The sequence below is a fragment of the Falco naumanni genome, chromosome 13, assembly GCF_017639655.2.
Source record: "Falco naumanni isolate bFalNau1 chromosome 13, bFalNau1.pat, whole genome shotgun sequence".
In the NCBI taxonomy this organism is placed as follows: Eukaryota; Metazoa; Chordata; class Aves; order Falconiformes; family Falconidae; genus Falco; species Falco naumanni.
The window spans coordinates 15,764,924-15,781,304 of NC_054066.1; the positions used below are offsets into that span (position 1 = coordinate 15,764,924).

The following is a 16,381-nucleotide window of genomic DNA, read 5'->3' on the forward strand; positions in this document are numbered from 1 at the left end:
GGCTGGGGGAAGGAGAAAGCTCCGAGCTGCCTGTTTCTGTCAGGCTGCAGCACTGCTGGGCCCTGTCGAGGTGCTACTATGGCCAGGCACGGAAAACTCTGGCCTCTGTCAGCAAGTGACTGTCCTTCCCCGACTTCTTTGCAGCACAGTCTGCAGGTCTGGCTGTTGCTGAGGAAAGGCTGGAGAGATGGAGGGGGTCCGAGCAGCGTAGCTTGGAAAGCAGGGGGCAAAGGAAAAGCAGGTAACTTCTAAAGCCTGTCGCTTCAGGAAAGCCAAATGAGCCTCAAACACAATCTCCTCGTGTTTTGTAAAGCTGGTTTGTGCACCTTGTTGTGTGGGACTGGCTGTAGGCTGGGGGCTCCCTTGCCGTGCAGCTCTGCCTGCTGCCCACCCTGCCTGGAGTTCTGGGGTGCTGCTGCCCACCAACAAACCCAGTCTCCCTGACCTATGGGAACTGGGCTGCTATGCTGGGGACACTCCCCTGCCTCGCTTGGGGAGCTCAGGAAGGGTGGAGAGCTGGAGGCCTGGGCTCCGTGGCAGGTAGCCCTGGGCTTCTCCAAGCCAAGCCTTTGGATGCTGCTGTGCCCAACAGCCCAGCGTGCAGGTACCCCTAGCCAAGGCCAACAGCGGGCGTCCCTTGTGCAGAGCTGCCTGCCCCTGGTTGCTCTGTGGTTAGCAGGCTGTGCTGCTTGTGTTCCCGAGGCTTTCTGACCAGCCTAGAAACTGCTTTTCAATGTCTTGCGGGTGAGCTGATCTTCTCTGGCTCTTGCACAAGATGTTCTTTGCACATTTGGCTCCCACTCTGTGCCAGCTGGTGCTGGGCCACACTGGCTGGGCACGCCGGTCTGTGGGGCAAATGGGGAGGCAGAGGGCGTTGCAGAAGCATAGCTTCTTGGACCGTAATAAACTTGTGGACTTTGCTTGTTTAGTTGAAATAACAGAGATGAAAAAGTTATTAATGAGGATGACTGATGGTGGGCCAAACGACCAGACAATGTAACCTGCCTAGCCTCCTCCAAGGCACCGTGCCAAGGAGAGGAGAGGCACGCAGGCCCTGGCCCCTGTGCTATCTGAAAGCAGGCATGGTCCAGCCTTGCTCCTGAGAGCACAAAGCAGAAGAAAGGCTTCCCAGCCCTCCGCTTTGTTGTAACAGCACCGACGGCTGGTCTGCCAGGCGGTTTCCCAGGAGCTGCTGTGAGAACAAGGTTGCATAAGTCACTTCAGCAGTAACTCTACTTGCTCTGCCCTGGACCATGCTGATAAAATTGTGTCCTGTCTCCAGCAGGGTTTCGGAGTTGTTCCTTAACCTGGCAGAAGAGGAGTATCTTGGTTTTAAATCTGTCATGAACCCCCTGGAGAGGCCATAGATGCCAAATACCCCCCCATCCTGCCCATGTCGCAGTCCCGTCAGTAAAAGGGAGATCAGTGTTTGATTCCCTGATGGGAGGGTACGCAAGCTGTCCCCTCACCCTGGGTTTCAGTGCACCTCAGCTCCTTGCTGCATGCCCGCCTGCTCTGGGCCAACTCCCGTCAGAGATGGCCAGGATGGTGGTCTGCTCGGACCTTCAGCCTAGCCCAGGGTGGCTGCAAGATCTGCTGCCTCTCTGCAGTTGATGTTGAAGGGCAGAAGGTGAAAACAAGCATTGCATATGCTATAAAAATCAAATCCAGGGTGGTTTTTTTGGTGATGGTTTTTTTTCTTGGTTCAATAGGGGAACTTTGCTATGATAAATATGTCTCGGAAACTGGGAACCCAAACAGCAATAGTTCAAAGACATTTTTCCGGCACTGCAAATCTAAAGCTGCTCATCACAGCACAGCCCTTGTTGGGCTAAGTGTAACGGAGATTGCATCCTCGCTTCCTGCCAAGGGTATAAAAGCAAGGCACTAATTTGCAGATCTTGAAGAATGTGCCAGTGGTATTTCAGCAGCTCTAATGCTCTGCAGCCTGTGAAGGCTGCACGGTAACTGAAAGGAAATATCTTTGTTTTAATTTACTTGGCTTTATTCCTAATTCACTCTTTGATGCCATCAGCCTGGGATAATACGTTTTCAGAGATATGCTTGAAATTAAGGAAATGAGTCTGATTAAGTCCTTTAAACATACTTTGAGGGAGAAACGTACAACAATAGAGGTATTAAAGGCCCTATTTTCAAGCAATTCTAATATGAAATCAAAACATCGTGCTGCTAGATGGTGAGGTCCGTTAGCGGTGTGTGTGCGTTCTTCAGCTGGAGAGGACATCTCCTTCTCCAGCTAGGAAAGCTGCCAGAGAGCTTGAATCTGTCCTCTGTGCTGGGTGGGCAGAGAGAGGCAGATTTGTTTCACAGTCTCCTTACTTGCAGCCAAATGATACATGCACAATCACTTGCCCTTTGCCAGTTGTACTCTGCTAAGTAGAAGTGATGGTTTCTCAAGAGTCTAGCATTTAAGGTTTGCCTGCATGTTTGTTCTTTTAGCTTTGTTTAAATAGTTGCTTTATTTTTCTTAGCTGTCCTGGGGTAATTTAGCTGTAAATAGGTTACCTAGTATTGTGTTTGTGCTGTCCATTGGTACGGGTGGAGGTCCCCCCGCTACTGGAACACTTCCCAGTGAAGTCAGTAGCTTTGCAGGTACCTGCTGGGTCCCCTTGGCAATTTTTCCCTCTGGCTTGGACAACTGCTACCAAACCCAGCCCTCCTTGGTAGTGTGGCAGCCTTTGCTCTGCTGTTACCGTCACCAGTGCTGATGTGGTGTCCAAGGATTTCAACCTGGCCCAAGGGCTGGATGTGACAACACTGGTGTCCTTGGTGGAGATGATTCATCACTGAGCTTTTGGGTGTGTGCTGCATGGCAGTGTTAAGAAATAATATGTGGAGGCATGGAAGCATGTAAAGGCACTGAGATCCCACTTTTCTTTAGGTATGATACTGGCTAGGCAAAGTCTGACAGTCCTATTGACTGAAAGACTTCTGCATTACTTAAAATAAAGAGAGGAGGTGGAAAAGGGACAAATACCAATGAAAAGGACGTGCCAAGTAGCTGCACAGTGATTCATTTATGGCTTTGTGGCAGCCGGGAGCTGGGAGAGGAGAGGGGATGGTAACTTCTGGGGAGGGAATAGTCTTCAAAGGGCCTGAGAAGTAACCTGGAGACAGGCGTGACCTCCTTTACTGCTTCTCATGGCAGTCATGGGGCTAGCGAGAGGAATGGGAAAGCACAGTATTATTTATTCCATCTACTATAAGAAGTGACTATTTAAGATCTTGTTTGAGTAAATGGAGCAATGAATTCCCCTTTCACTCTGCCTGCTGCTGAAGGCATGTGATTTATTAGATATGCTGCTGTGGTAATGGAAATAACTAGCCAGGCTATTTTAAACCAAAAAGAACTGGGTGTCTGGGGAAAGGGGGGAAAAAGGATTGGGTGGCACAAGAGAAAAGAGAGGCTTCATCTGTGACAATCTTGGGCGCTTTGTACAATTTGCTCTTTAAGCTGTTTCACAAGCTCTTCTGGCAGAGAAGTGATAATAAATTGTTTAACAACTCAGGCTTGCCAAAGTAGTTTAAGAAGCTTTCAAAGGAGACTTTTAAAGTCTTGTGGCTTTCAACTGCATGTGAATCATCTTCTTGAAGAGTGAAACTGTAACTGCAGATTGCTAACCACCATTTCACGGGGCGCCGTATACCTGTCTGTGCATCCACAAGCCCTGGCAGTCAGTTCAGGTCAGATGTTCTCGGGCAGATCCCATGCCCACGTCCCAGGGCCCAGCGCGGCAGTGGTGCCATTGCTGTTGCCAGCCTGCTGAACTTGAAAATCTCAGCTGGCAGAGCCTGCAAGCAACTGAGGTCAGGGAAAAATAAAGGTGAGAGAAGGAATGTCACATGCACCCACAGCTAATTCCTTCCCCTCAGTGACTCAGGGAAAGCATGGAGCCTTACCCACTCTCAGCCCCTTTTCTTATGAGGCTTTTTTTTTTATTTGGCTAAGGATGTATGGGGATTAGATAGAATGGTCCAGAGGGAATTCATCCCCTAAGCATCTCTTTCCAGGAAAGTCAAACAAACAGGGCCAAAGGTATCCTACAGGAGGCCAGCCCCACCGCTGTCCCCAGAGAGGGCTGGGTGGCTCAGGGCTAGCAGAGGCATGCTTGCAGCATCTGGGATCACATGTGGCCAGCTGGGTGCCTGTGCACTGTGGAGGTGGGGTCCCATAACCTCCTCTGAGCTATGCACATATTTATACAGCCCTACCAGAAAAGGCAGGGTGGAACATGCTAATATAGACACATTAAAGAGACTGAATAAATAAACAGTAGGTTTTGATTTATTTTCTTTACTACTTGGTTACCTTAGTTTTGGCACATGATGGATCTTGTACACAAATGTGATCTCCAGATAGTTTCTTGTCCTGGCTGATTTAGAAATCATGTGCAAAGGAGAAAAACTTTGCAAATGTTCTTAAAGCAAAATATTTATGCTGTTTACTGCCAAAGCATGTAAAATGCTTGGCCCCCATCAGCTAGGTAATATACAACAGGTAAGAAAGCTGGTCTCTGCCCTGAGGAGTTACAGTTTAAGATGAGATGTAACAGTGCATACAGTTGGACTGGGAAAGCACGTAAAATGTGATTAGTCAGCCTAAGACTCACTAAATGCTGTACTCCTAATGAGCATCGTTTAGCACGTCTGTGCTGTGAGGGCCTGGGAGAGTGCAGGGTTTGGTGGGGCAAAGCTGGACATGGAAAACACTGTACACCCTCGACACTGAGGAAAAGGTGGTGGGAGGGAAGCAATTGAGAAATGTCACGTGTTCTAGTCACAGAAGATTGTAAACGACCTGGTAAGTTTTATCGTGGTGCTTGTACCCAGCTCAGGTTCAAGTGGAATATATGTAACTGAAATCAAAACAGTCATGGGAAGCCTGTTTAGAAAGGCTGTAGGACTTGGTGCTCCTTCTGTCCTCAAGCCGCTTGCCTGCCCCTGCATTACTGAGCAAAGTCTCAAGGAATTACACTGGCTGTGAATGGCTGTTACGTTTCCAGAAGTGGTGACAGTGCTGGATTGTGTGTTCTGGCTCATTTCCTCTTGTTAACCAGTCTCATTAAGGTGAACTGAACAGAGAAAAGCTGTTGATTCTCTTCTTGTTTCTACCATGTTCAACACCTGATGCTTTAAAAGCACTGAATGCCATGATTTCTAGGTATATACTTAGAAATAACTCCTGATTCCCTGTGACCCATCCTTTACCTAGGGAAGCTGCAGCCAGTGATGCTGCAGGAGAGTGGAGGTTGCCAGGCACCTCCAGCCGTACAAACCAGACTGATGCCAAGAGAGCTGGAAAGCAGCTGAGAAAGAGCTTAAGGAGATGGGTGGAGGGAACGTGCCAACCACAAAATTAATCTCTGAATTATAAAAGCCTGCACAGTTTGAGGTTTGTGAAGCCATAAACGAGTTCAAATTTGCCAGCAACTGAAAAAGAAAACCAATTAGGTGTTAAGGGAAACCTTCTAATGGGGATAAAGATAATACATCAGAATATGCAATGGGTTGAAAAATCTGATGAGAAATTAATCTTTAATTGAAAATGACTAAAGGAATTTTGATGAAGAACATAGAAATATATGTATCAAAGCAAATAATTTTACTCTTTTTACTAATAGGGAATGACAGAATAAGAGCTTCTGTTTAATAGCGCTAATAACTTAGTAATATTTTTCCTTTGAGTCATATGGTAGGCTCTTTTTACCAGTCAATGCTTATTCAAAAAAAAAAAAAAAAGCTCCTCCTTGGCTTCTCCTCATAGTCATGTTTCTAGGTCTGTATGGGTGTCTGCTGCTTGTTTTGCCGCTGTTCTCTTTCCACCAATATCCAGGTGGAATGGTACTCATTTGAATCCCCCTGACTCTGCTGGGGACACTGTCGCCAAGTTTGCAAGGCTAAAAGCAGTTCCGAGCAAAAGCCAGTCTGAGGAAATACTTCAGTGTGATCCAAATGGAAATTGGGGGAGTTCTTCACCAATGTGTTACTAGATGACTCAAATGCTCTTAATTTCAATGTCACCAAAGGAGGCTTTTCTGGTTTTAAAATGAAACAAAACATCCTGCTTGGAAGAGGAGGTATAGGCAACATAAAGACATATACAGGTGGAAATTCGGCAAGCTGTTAGCAATGGGTAGATCAACAGTTTGCAAACAAGGGTAATGAATGAAATTCAATGAAAATACATATATGGCCAATACCATTGATCACCATGCAGTGGTATTTCCTTGAGATACAAAGAAAATTGTACCAGTGATTTAGGTTGGATGTTAGACAAAGACAGCAACAATTCAGTGAAAAAAAAAGCTGAAATTATTCAGTAAATTTTTCTGCTCTTCATTTGGAAGAGGACATGAAGGTATTTCTGTTTTCCGTGTGTAGCCAGAGTGAATGAAAACGACTGGTTAATGCTCATCTTTAAAAATTACATGCGAAAGTCTTCTTAACAGCTGCCTGAGATCACCAAACCCATAGTACTGACTTCTTAGCAAATACTGCATCACTGAATTTCCAGAGAATCAGGGGAAGTAACTGTTGAATCATTACACACGTGCCAGTAACTGATGTGTCCTAGGTAAGCGGGAACCAAAGCTTTGGCAAAAGCGGTAAGGAGGCCGATGCAATCAACACAGAATTGAACTGTGACAGTACCAGAGTTAATGCACTAACAGAAAATAGATGGTTTTAATTTTTTGGTTTTTTTTGAGTAGAGGGAGGCAACCGTTCTGATTTGAGTCAGAGCAGCTCAGTATTATGCCTGATCTGTGGGTGGCTGCCAAAAAGGGGCAGTTTTGTTTCTCCTTTTCTTTTCCTCTCATTCCCTTACATAGTAGTCACATGTCTGCCCAGTGAATCAGTTCAACTCCCTGGGCTAACAAAAAACTATGCCTTTTCTTTTGATTATTGGCAGAGTTTCCTGCTGGATCCCTGTGCTGGGCTGACTCACCCTGGAGCTGTGGGGTCACTGGAACCGGCAAGGGAAGTTGAGCACGCTGCTGGGGTGATGGGATGCACTGCCAGGTGGATGTGGCCCTTGTTTGGTCACTGCTGGGGTTGCACGCAATGAGACGTAACCGTCAACGGTTCCCTTCATCTGCAATGGAGAACTGCTGGGAAAAAAATACGGCTATGTCAAAATAAATATAGACCCTATTGTGGTTTACAGATCCCCTGAACAGTTTACAGTGCTCTTCAGATCTTTAACTGGTGCATCTGAAAACAACCCATCACCCACCCGAGGGTACGTTTAGTGAAGTCACGCGGGTGTCCCTTCTTGCCCTGACAATATTTATGATCTTTATATGTTACCTGGAAGTAGTAAAAGTAATTCCTGATGTGGTGTCTGGAGAGACGTGCAAATCGGGACAGGGTGGAGTGGGCCGTCAGGTCCCAGCTGAGCGCAGCATGGACAGCAGTGGCACAGGAGGGGGCTGCCCAGGAGGCAAACGGGCAGCTGGGCACGACGCGAGTTCCCTGGACGCCGTCATCGCGGGCGGGTGGCAAAGGCCGCACACGGAAGCGGAGGTGGGTTACTAAAAGCAGGTGTACATTGGGCGGAGGGGCATGGGAAGAGCCCTTGGCCCTCCTGTTGGGCTGAGGGAAGAGGAGCCCAGTGACCCACTGGCTTTCTTAAACTGGGGGGACTGGGTTGTGTCCCGCAGTGGAGCTGGGGGCTGTGAGGGAGCTCTCAAGGGGGTGTCCGTGAGCCGACCCCCGCCCTCTCTCACCACCGCGGAACACCTGCAGGGTCACACGCGGTTACACAGCCGCCTGCTCCTCCGGTGCCGGGGCGGCCTGTCAGCCCACCACGGTGCGAACTCGGCCCGGTGCCCCCCGCGGCGCTGCCCCCCGTCCCGCCCAAAAGCGCCTCCCCGGGCCCCGCCGCCCCCGGCAGCCCCTGTCCTGCCCCACCGCGCCCCCAAGGGCCCGCGCCCCTGCCCAGGCCCCGCCCCTCCCGGTGAGGCCCCGCCCCTCCACCGGCCCCTCCCCGCCTCGGAGCCGCGCGGCACCCCGCTCTTCCGGCGCGTGACGCGCGGGGCGGGGCGGGGCGGGGGCGTGTCCCCGTAGCGTCACTTCCGCGCCCCTCCCTGCCCCCGCCCAGTCGGCCGGCGCGTGGAGCCGGTTGGCGGCGGATCGGGTCGCGCCTCACGAGGCAGCCGCGGGCGCGCCGCCGGGCGGGCGGGGTGGGGCGGGGGAGAGCCGGTCCCGCTCCGGTCCCGCGCCCGCCCCGCCGGCATGGGGCTCAGCTGAGGGCGCCGCCGGTGAGTGGGGCCGCGGGGCGGCGGGCCCGGCCCGGCAGGTGAGGGAGGGTCCGCGGGCCGCGCCGGGCCGGGCCGGGCCGGGCCACAGCGGCGCCCGCAGCCCCCTCGGGCTTGGCGCGGCCGCCCGCCCGCAGCGCCCTTCAGCCGCGCCGGGCGCCCCTCAGCCCGCGGCAGCCCCCCGCGGGGCGGCCCGGCTCGGGCGCGGAGGTCGTGGCGGGGCCGCCGCCGACAGTAGCGGCCCCCGCGCTGCTCCCGCGGCCGGGGGAGGGGTGGGCGTGCGGCTGCGGCCGTGTGCGCGGCCGCCCGAGGTCTCCTGGCCGCCGGTCTGCGCACACGTGCGGCGCCCGCCCAGCGGCCCGGCGGTTTCCCCCCGCCGGCCCCGTTCCAGCCCCTCGGCTTCGCGCCAGCAGCGCCCGGCTGCCCCCGGGGCTGCCCCGCGGTCCCGGCGGCACCGCCAGCGCTGGGGCAGAGGGGCGGCCGCGCTGCTTCCGCCTGCGCTGCCCGGCGCTCCGCGCTGCCGGCGGGCTCTGGCTGCGGCGTGCGCTGTGGTGCAGGTCGGTGGGACGCGCTGGCGATCCCGGGCCACGGAAAAAGTTTCCCCGCGCAGTGCGGGACGCGGGCGCGGTGCGTCTCGCTCATCGCTCAGCAGAGGAGTCGGTGCGCGGTGCTGCTGCTGCCGGGCTGCACGGCGCTCCTCTGTCAGCCGAGCTGTGCAGATGGTGACCTCGCACCGCAAGCACCGCTGACAGCCACTGCGTCATCCCCGAGGGGAGGCCCGTTTACGTTTGTTCAGGGATAAACAACCGTTAGGTGAATTAAACGCGGAGAACTGCAGCGGAATTGACAAGGCAGTTTTTAAAACTGCATTGATACCTAAGGTGAATGAGAACAATTTGACTGTCTGCAGTGTTGGCTCTAAAAGCTTGCTGCTGCCACCAGTGCTGTGGCTTGCCTGCCAGGATCTGTGTATCCCTGCAGGCGCTGTGCTTGGAGGATGCTTTTGGAGCCCTTCAAGAAGCCGTTGCCTCCCTCAGCTGAGGTAGTGCAGCCTTCAGCAGTGAGGATGGTTAACTCTAAACTGGTCTGACATGAGCGCTGGCAGTAGTCTGGCCACACTGACTGACTGCTTCCTCTCCATCTGAGCTTGCTCAGAATTTTGTCCAGTTTTAGCATTCATTAACGTGTTTTCTTTGCTGTAGGCACTCACTGGAACTGTACGGTACTTTCTTAAGTTCCATTTAGCCTATTCATTCCTCTGACTGTATTGTTTTTTATTTTATTGTAGGTGACTCAACCGTTGCATGTATGAGATTTGTCCACACACTGGCTCTTCAGACAGGTTAGCTATATTTTTCTGCCATCAGCTCCATCATACCTGAAAGAGTTGCTACTTTTACCTTTTATTAAACTAAAGCTGACTTTTGTACAACACTGGTGTCTCCTGTAGAATACTGATTTTCTTGAGCCTGTGGAGAAATGTCTTTTTTTGGCATTATTTAAATATACTCTATGGTGTGAGTCAGGCCCTCATAAACTTAGTGTCCACACGGCAGTGTCACGGGTGACAGCAATGGATCTTTACTGCATATACACTGAGGAAATGCTTGTCTTGGTGCGCAGCGTGACAGTAAGGGCTACATACTGCTGGTTTTGTAAGCAGCTCTTTCTTGTTGGCTAATTACAAATGCAGTTTTACAAAGTTTAAAGAAGATGTACTATGTAAACTTCGAACTGTATAGTTGACTTGGAAATTTATTGGTACTAGCTTAACTCTCCTGACTTCTAAGAAGCATATCATTAAGGTGGCTTGGTAAAATAAAATTGTCATGCATTGTTGGTGTAGTCACCTGTGAGGGAGAACACTGGCTTCTGGCAGCATGGAGTGTTCCAGTGTGAGCGCCTGGGTGAGCTAGGAGAAACGTAGTGCTTCAGAAAATGGGTAAGAGAGATCTTGTAAACCTTGGTTTTGGCCAAAGCTGACTGTCCATGCCAGAAGGAGGAGAAAGCAGTGAAAGTGATCTGAGCAATTCTACAGACTTGTCTCCAGCAGAGCTGCTGGACAGCAGCTACTGCCTTCCTGACTGCCTCCCAGGAGCAGCAGTGCTGTTCTAGGTGCTCCACTTGGTATCTTCCAGTAGTGCTCTCTAGACATTGAGCTCATTGTGCTCTCATCCCTTAAATTTTTTGTTGTATTCTAGAATCGGGTGGCTATTCCTGTATTTCTTTTTGAATCATCCCTTTCTCCTCTAGGGAGAGCTTGATAACTTGGGCAGGCAGTAATTCATCCCTAACTTGGAGGTCAAGGGATGAAAGGTCCTAGCTACTTGCTCAGACAGCTTGCAGTGCCTGGCAAGGGAGTGTGGGGGCTGCCTAGCAAGGAGGGAAGTTGCATCATGTTAGCTGAGTATGATTGAGAAACTTTATGATTCAGTTCTCTTCTGCTGGTGTGCCATGTGACAGGCATGGTACGTCAGACAAGCTGTTTTGCTGTGGTCCTAATAAATTTTTAATTTCTTTTTTAAAATAATGTATTGACATAGAGCCCTCAGATTAATTTTTCTTACTTGCCTCGAGGACGTAGTATCCTCGCTGTGTTCTGTGTGGAGTATAAAACAGTCAACAAGACAGACAATTTCAGTGGTATGCAGACAAATTCAGTTTATTCTGTGGGAGTAAAATACCTTTTTATTGTTAAAGCCAGGTCCAAGTGGGTTGCCCAAATATAGGGGAAATCTGTACTAGAACTGGGAACTGACATGGAAAGACCAGGTTTTTGTCAAGCATCTTAACCACTGCACCCTTGTTCCTTTTTCTGGAAACCTTAAGATACTGTTTGATTTGTATCTGTAAGGTACCAACTTTCATTTAGCTTGTCCAAGGTCTGTTGCAGGGATTGGTACTTCTCGTGTGAAAAATGTCCAAGTTGAGTGATATGCTTAAGCATCTTTAACAGCAGGCCAGGGACAGCTGTTCTTAACACTTTGCTTATTAAACGTCTGTCTGGTATGAACCTGATGGTAGCTGGCACGGAGGGAAGAGGTTTCATTCCTTTAATACCTTGTGAAACAAAATCCTTTAGTTAATTCTTCTAAAACTGAGTTTTGGAAATTAGAAAAAAGGGCTTCCTTAGTTTTAATTTTCTGAGTGCCCAAACAGTATTGGTGTAATGTAAAAATCTGTGCTTCTGCAGTGTATGTTTAGACTCACCTTTTGAATGGCTTAAAGACCTGCACTGGAGAGCTGAGTGTGTATTTAAGTGCATACTGCTTTGGACAGGGCTTACTGGACTCTGCAGCATGAAATCTACTGTGGCCCAACCTACTTTGGGTCTGTAGGCACGGTATTGTGCCAATTAGTAGGTTCTGTGTTTTTTTAGTGGTGAAAAAACCCCCAATATTCTGACTAGTGTTTGGATCTGGTTACGTTTAGCATGTGAGAGTTTGTACAAAAAAAATCCTAGTTTGAAAATCCTGATTTCTCAATTTGATGTTAAAAAAAAATATTTTAAATAACAGTAATGCTAAAGTGTTTCCCTGTCACCATTACACAATAAGCTAAAAATAGTTTTCATTCATAAAAAAGCTACTTCCTTTGTTAAATAATCTGCTCAGCAGAGAACAAAAGTTCAGTTTGTAGTAAACTGTAGTTGCATTATAGCCTCAAATCTGACACCTTTATTCCTGTTTGAAATAAGACTGTAAACTTTAATCTTCAGTAGCTGAAAAGCAGACAAATAAAAAAGGATGCATGATTCACAGTTACTGTTCAGGAGTTATGGATGTGATCTGCAAAAAATCCTCAGTGCTGTATCTTGCTGCTCCTTTTCTAAAATGCATAACTTCAGCACCATCTACACAGAGCACTGTGCATGGACTGGTATTGGGATGGGATCTCCATGGCTGTGAAGTCTAGTTGCTTGCTCTGAAGTGGTGCAGTGTCAGTTGTGTTCATAATCCTATCAGTCCTACCAGAATTAGCTGTGTTTTTCATTCATTCTGTATTTTCATTTTTTCATGGTATAATTTTAATTTGAAAGGATTTAGCCCTTTTTTGTGGTTCTGGTTTCTTAGAATGTTGGCTTTGCGTTGTTCATCTTAAAGCAGCCCTTTGGAAGAGGACCAGGTACTGGAAGTGTTCGCAGGTTCATGACTACTTAGTTGGATTGAGTTTTTATGTGGTATTTAAAACCAAAAGACCATCCTTCAAAATCAAAATACTTACCTCTTCATTTTTTGACCTTTTACAAATTTATGTGATGGTGACATTTTCAGTTTAGAAAGTACATATAGCAACAAAAATGGCCACTCCTTGAGATTTTATTCTAGCTAGAGGATGCCAAAATGAAAGGTGATAAATGGCAATGGCTGTGATATCAGAGCTCATGATCCTTATAAATGGTAGGAGACAGAACAGCAAAATGGGAAGGATTTTGATAAATAAAGTTGTAAGACCAACTTATGTTATGAGCTTTTACTGACTTTGGATGCAAGAAAAAAAATACATGTAGAGCATGAAAATAAGTCATGTTACGAAGAACATGTATAAACGAATAGTAGTGGTAGATATTGGAAAGGCCAAAGTGCAAATGGAATTGCAACTAGCAAGAGGCATAAAAGCTAGCAAGGTTCCTGTAGAGGTATGTTAATAGCAGGAGGAAGATTGGGAAATGTCTTTCTTGATTCAGTGGAGAACATATGTATCTACAAAAGATGCAGAACATTTAAAGCGCTCAGTGCCTATTTTGCTTGTGTTCTCTAAGACAGTGTCATGCAGGTGCTTAATCTTATTGATACTTGTGATAAGGTAATATTTTACACTAGAGTGTGCTTCCATTAGATGTTTCTGCATCAGCTGGCCCTGATAAGCTTCACTGTACAGTTGTCAAAGCAGCTCAAAAAATGCGAAAATATTATCTGGAAATACTCAGAAGTACTAGAAGACTGGGAAAGAATGAGTCTTCAGAGAATTATAATGGAAGAGAGCTGAGGAAGAGGAGTTGAAGTCTGGTAGTTCACTTCATCTCAGGTTTTTCTATCAGTTGACATTAATAAGCAAACGTTCTATTTTCAAGTGTTTGGAAGATAACTATGAGAAGAGTAACAGCATAAACTGATTTGTGGGAAAACTAATTGTGTCCAAAGTCTAATATATCTTTACTGAAGAGCAGAAGGCTTTGTGGCTATGGCACAAGCAGTGGAGGTTTTGTCTCCTGATTGATTAATGTAATAAGGTTTTCCACATTTTAATGGCCTTGTAAGTAAATGAAGACATGATCTGGGGAAAGCAGTCTAGGAGACATGCAAAATTGGGTAGATGATCCTATTTGGAGAACAGTAATTAATGATTTAGTGTTGAAATGAGAGGTTGTGTTGAAGGGTTCTGTCCTGGGTACGGTTGCCTTTAATGAAAGCATCAGTCAACTGGCAGATTAAATGTGCTTATTAAATTCCCAGGGACTATGTGTTGGAGGATATTATGAGAGTTCAAAATGACCTGAAAACCAGGATGGGACAAATGCAGAGTACTGCACTGCAGCAGGAATTATCAGCTGTGCAAATGCAGGGTGAGGTTAGGTACTACAAAAAGGACCTGGGGGTGTACTGGATCACAAGTTGAACGTGAGTCAGTGTCATGCTGTTTGCAGAAGAGGCAAATATCTTACTGGGATGTTTAAATGGCAGTATTGTCTGTGAGATGTCAAGTTTAAATCCGTTGGCTTTATTTGCTGTTGGTATACTCTCAATGTGCAGACAGCATCAGTTTGGGTGCCAAAATTCAAGAAGAATTTGGACCACTTGGAAAGAGTTCAGAGGAGAGAAATGCAAATGATCAGAGTTCGAGGAAACAACTTCATAAAGATGGAAGAAAATCTGAGTTATTTTGGCAAGAGATGAGGAGGTTAAGGGGAATGTAAGACATTTCAAATATTTAAAAGATTCGTAAGAAGGAAATGCTATTTTCAATGACCGTGATGGGCAGCTTGAAATGGGATTAAGTTTCATCAAGGAAAACACCAATTAGGCTTTTAACTTTTGCACAGTAAAAACGGTACTTTAAAAAGTCTTTTATTGGTGGCCATGAATAACAAGTTCGTTTGTTGAGAAAGACTGGTATAGTTGGTTTAGGTTGGGTAATTGATGTCCCCTTCATCTCATTTTATAGGATTCTAGTTTTAGTTTGTGTGAAGTTGGGGCTGAGGAAGACATACACAGGGTTCTTTGTCCATTGCTTGGTCATATAATGTGAGTTTAGACCTTGCACAGGTTCAAATGGCCAGACCGTGCTGTTTGTATTGGTTTGGAAACATACGGTGTTCTGGATGTTGTGTCTTCTCAAGGATGCTGCCTCTTGCAAATGGAGCAAGTTTTCTTGCACTGTCATGTTGGTTTAAACCTCCATGTAAACCCACAGGACAGCAATGTGTGTGTGCGTAACTTCAGCGTAGCAGAATGCTGAGGAGCTTTCAATCATTTTAGTACCCATAGTAGCTTCAGATTACTGCTTTAGGCTCAGGTGGTAATCCTAATGCTTCTGCTTCATACTTACAAAAAGCCCATTTTTGACTTTGAAGATCCTTTTTGAAGGACATATGCTTTAGTATATTCACCAGTACAGGGTGTCTAAGTGAGGATGGACAGATTTCGAAGTGGGAAGGTCCAGCTGTGAGTATAGACATGCTGTTATTCTATGTGTCATGATTTTTGTGCACATTTGTAATTGCTTTTGATTGTCTGCAGTAGACTGCATGACAAAACGAAGGATCCAACTATTCCCTCTATTTCAGCGATAGATTTGTAAGATAACTGGAATGTGCAGAAACTTTTAAATTAATCCAGTGCATTTTGCTGTCAAACCATGTCTCCAACTCGGGGAAGAAAAATACAGTTACCCTTGTGAACCCTGGCCTTTAGATCTGCCACAGTGTTTAACGTCAGTAGCAAGAGCTTATCTTCTGGAGGATGTGTTCAATGCAGCAGTAGATAGCAGGAGCTGAAAGTTCAGTGACGTAGGTAAGGGTTGGCTTCTAATGTGGAGATTGTACCATGTGTTGGCAGTTATGTTGCATTACCTGCCTGACTTTAGTGTCACATTGTAATAGTAGTTACTGAACTGTGTAACTTTTCGGTACATATGAATATCCCAAAAAGTCCTCTTACTGTTGAATTGCTAGAGATTTTTTTTCTCTCAGCAGGATAGTTTTTCTTACCTCTGTTTTTCAAACAAGGAATCTGTTTTTGTCTTAAGAGGAGTGGAGGAATCTTACATATATGCCATTGTCACTAAGTTGTGAAGGCTTGATCTGAAGCCCGGTGAATTCAAAGGATTGCTCCATTGGCTTGAGCAGTCTTTGGCTGAGGGTGCTGCTGTCTAAAACTGATGCTTCTGTCACTATAGCAGTACTCCAGATCTGACAAGCCAGCAAAAGTTCTTTTCAGACCAACTGCTAATTCAAACAGGAACATAAAAGGGCTTTCAAATGTGCAGTCTTGCAGAGTGCATTCTTTGGATTAAACCTATCTTCATTTGGTCCATTTGGCAAGGACCACAAAAAAAGTTTAGTGTTTCAAGAGAGGGTTTTGACATTACGTTCCTGCATCATAGCCATGCGTTATGGCTAGAGGCAATCTACTGAGCCTTAATACTGGCAATATTGAAGACCTGTTGTGTGAAAAGGAGTAATGGTGTTGGTGCCAGTTTGGACAGGCAGGTTTTAAATGTCAACAGTGTACGGCTGAAACACAGCTTCTGTCTATTTGTGTTCTGTACAATTGTACTGCAGTGACAGTTACCAGTGCTTGGGTGAGAGCAACCCATAGTGAAGGGCATGTGTTTGGAGCAGAGGTAGATGTAATGTGTCTGAGTGAACAGAAGCACTTGGAAAGCCACCATCATGTAGTCTTCATTGGTTGGAAGTGTACTCGGGGTCCTGACTTCTGAAGTTTCATTAGTACATCTACAGATTCTATTTTTTGTCTGCGATATAAATGGCATTTTCTTATGACCATGTCTTTTCCAGCAGAAATAGCTTAACTATAGTAATAAATAGGGAAAAATGTAGGAACACACGTAATGTTTCACCACACAAATTGTATGTCTTT

The 16,381-nt window shown here is 46.9% G+C and overlaps 1 protein-coding gene and 1 long non-coding RNA gene across 6 annotated transcripts in view; one reads left to right on the top strand and one right to left on the bottom strand.

The window, feature by feature from the left end:
* Positions 1 to 5,537: 5,537 nt before the first annotated feature.
* On the bottom strand, positions 5,538 to 7,837 carry LOC121096801. The gene is made up of 2 exons (XR_005830687.1): positions 7,256 to 7,837; positions 5,538 to 7,127 (listed from the first exon to the last, which is right to left on the bottom strand). It is a non-coding gene; the product is annotated as an uncharacterized LOC121096801 (long non-coding RNA).
* A 285-nt stretch (positions 7,838 to 8,122) lies between these two features.
* ATP13A3 (ATPase 13A3) overlaps positions 8,123 to 16,381 on the top strand; it is a 61,221-nt gene continuing 52,962 nt past the window's right edge. For 3 of the 5 annotated variants that reach the window (XR_005830588.1, XM_040612595.1, XM_040612599.1), the window contains exons 1-2: positions 8,123 to 8,282; positions 9,568 to 9,621. Coding sequence is in view for 2 of the 5 variants with exons in the window: in XM_040612595.1 (XP_040468529.1) it covers positions 9,584 to 9,621 (38 nt within the window). In the remaining 3 variants the exon portion in view is untranslated. Of the gene's footprint in view, positions 8,283 to 9,567; positions 9,622 to 16,381 lie in introns of those variants that run through there. The other 2 variants (XM_040612597.1, XM_040612598.1) reach the window with 1 other exon arrangement.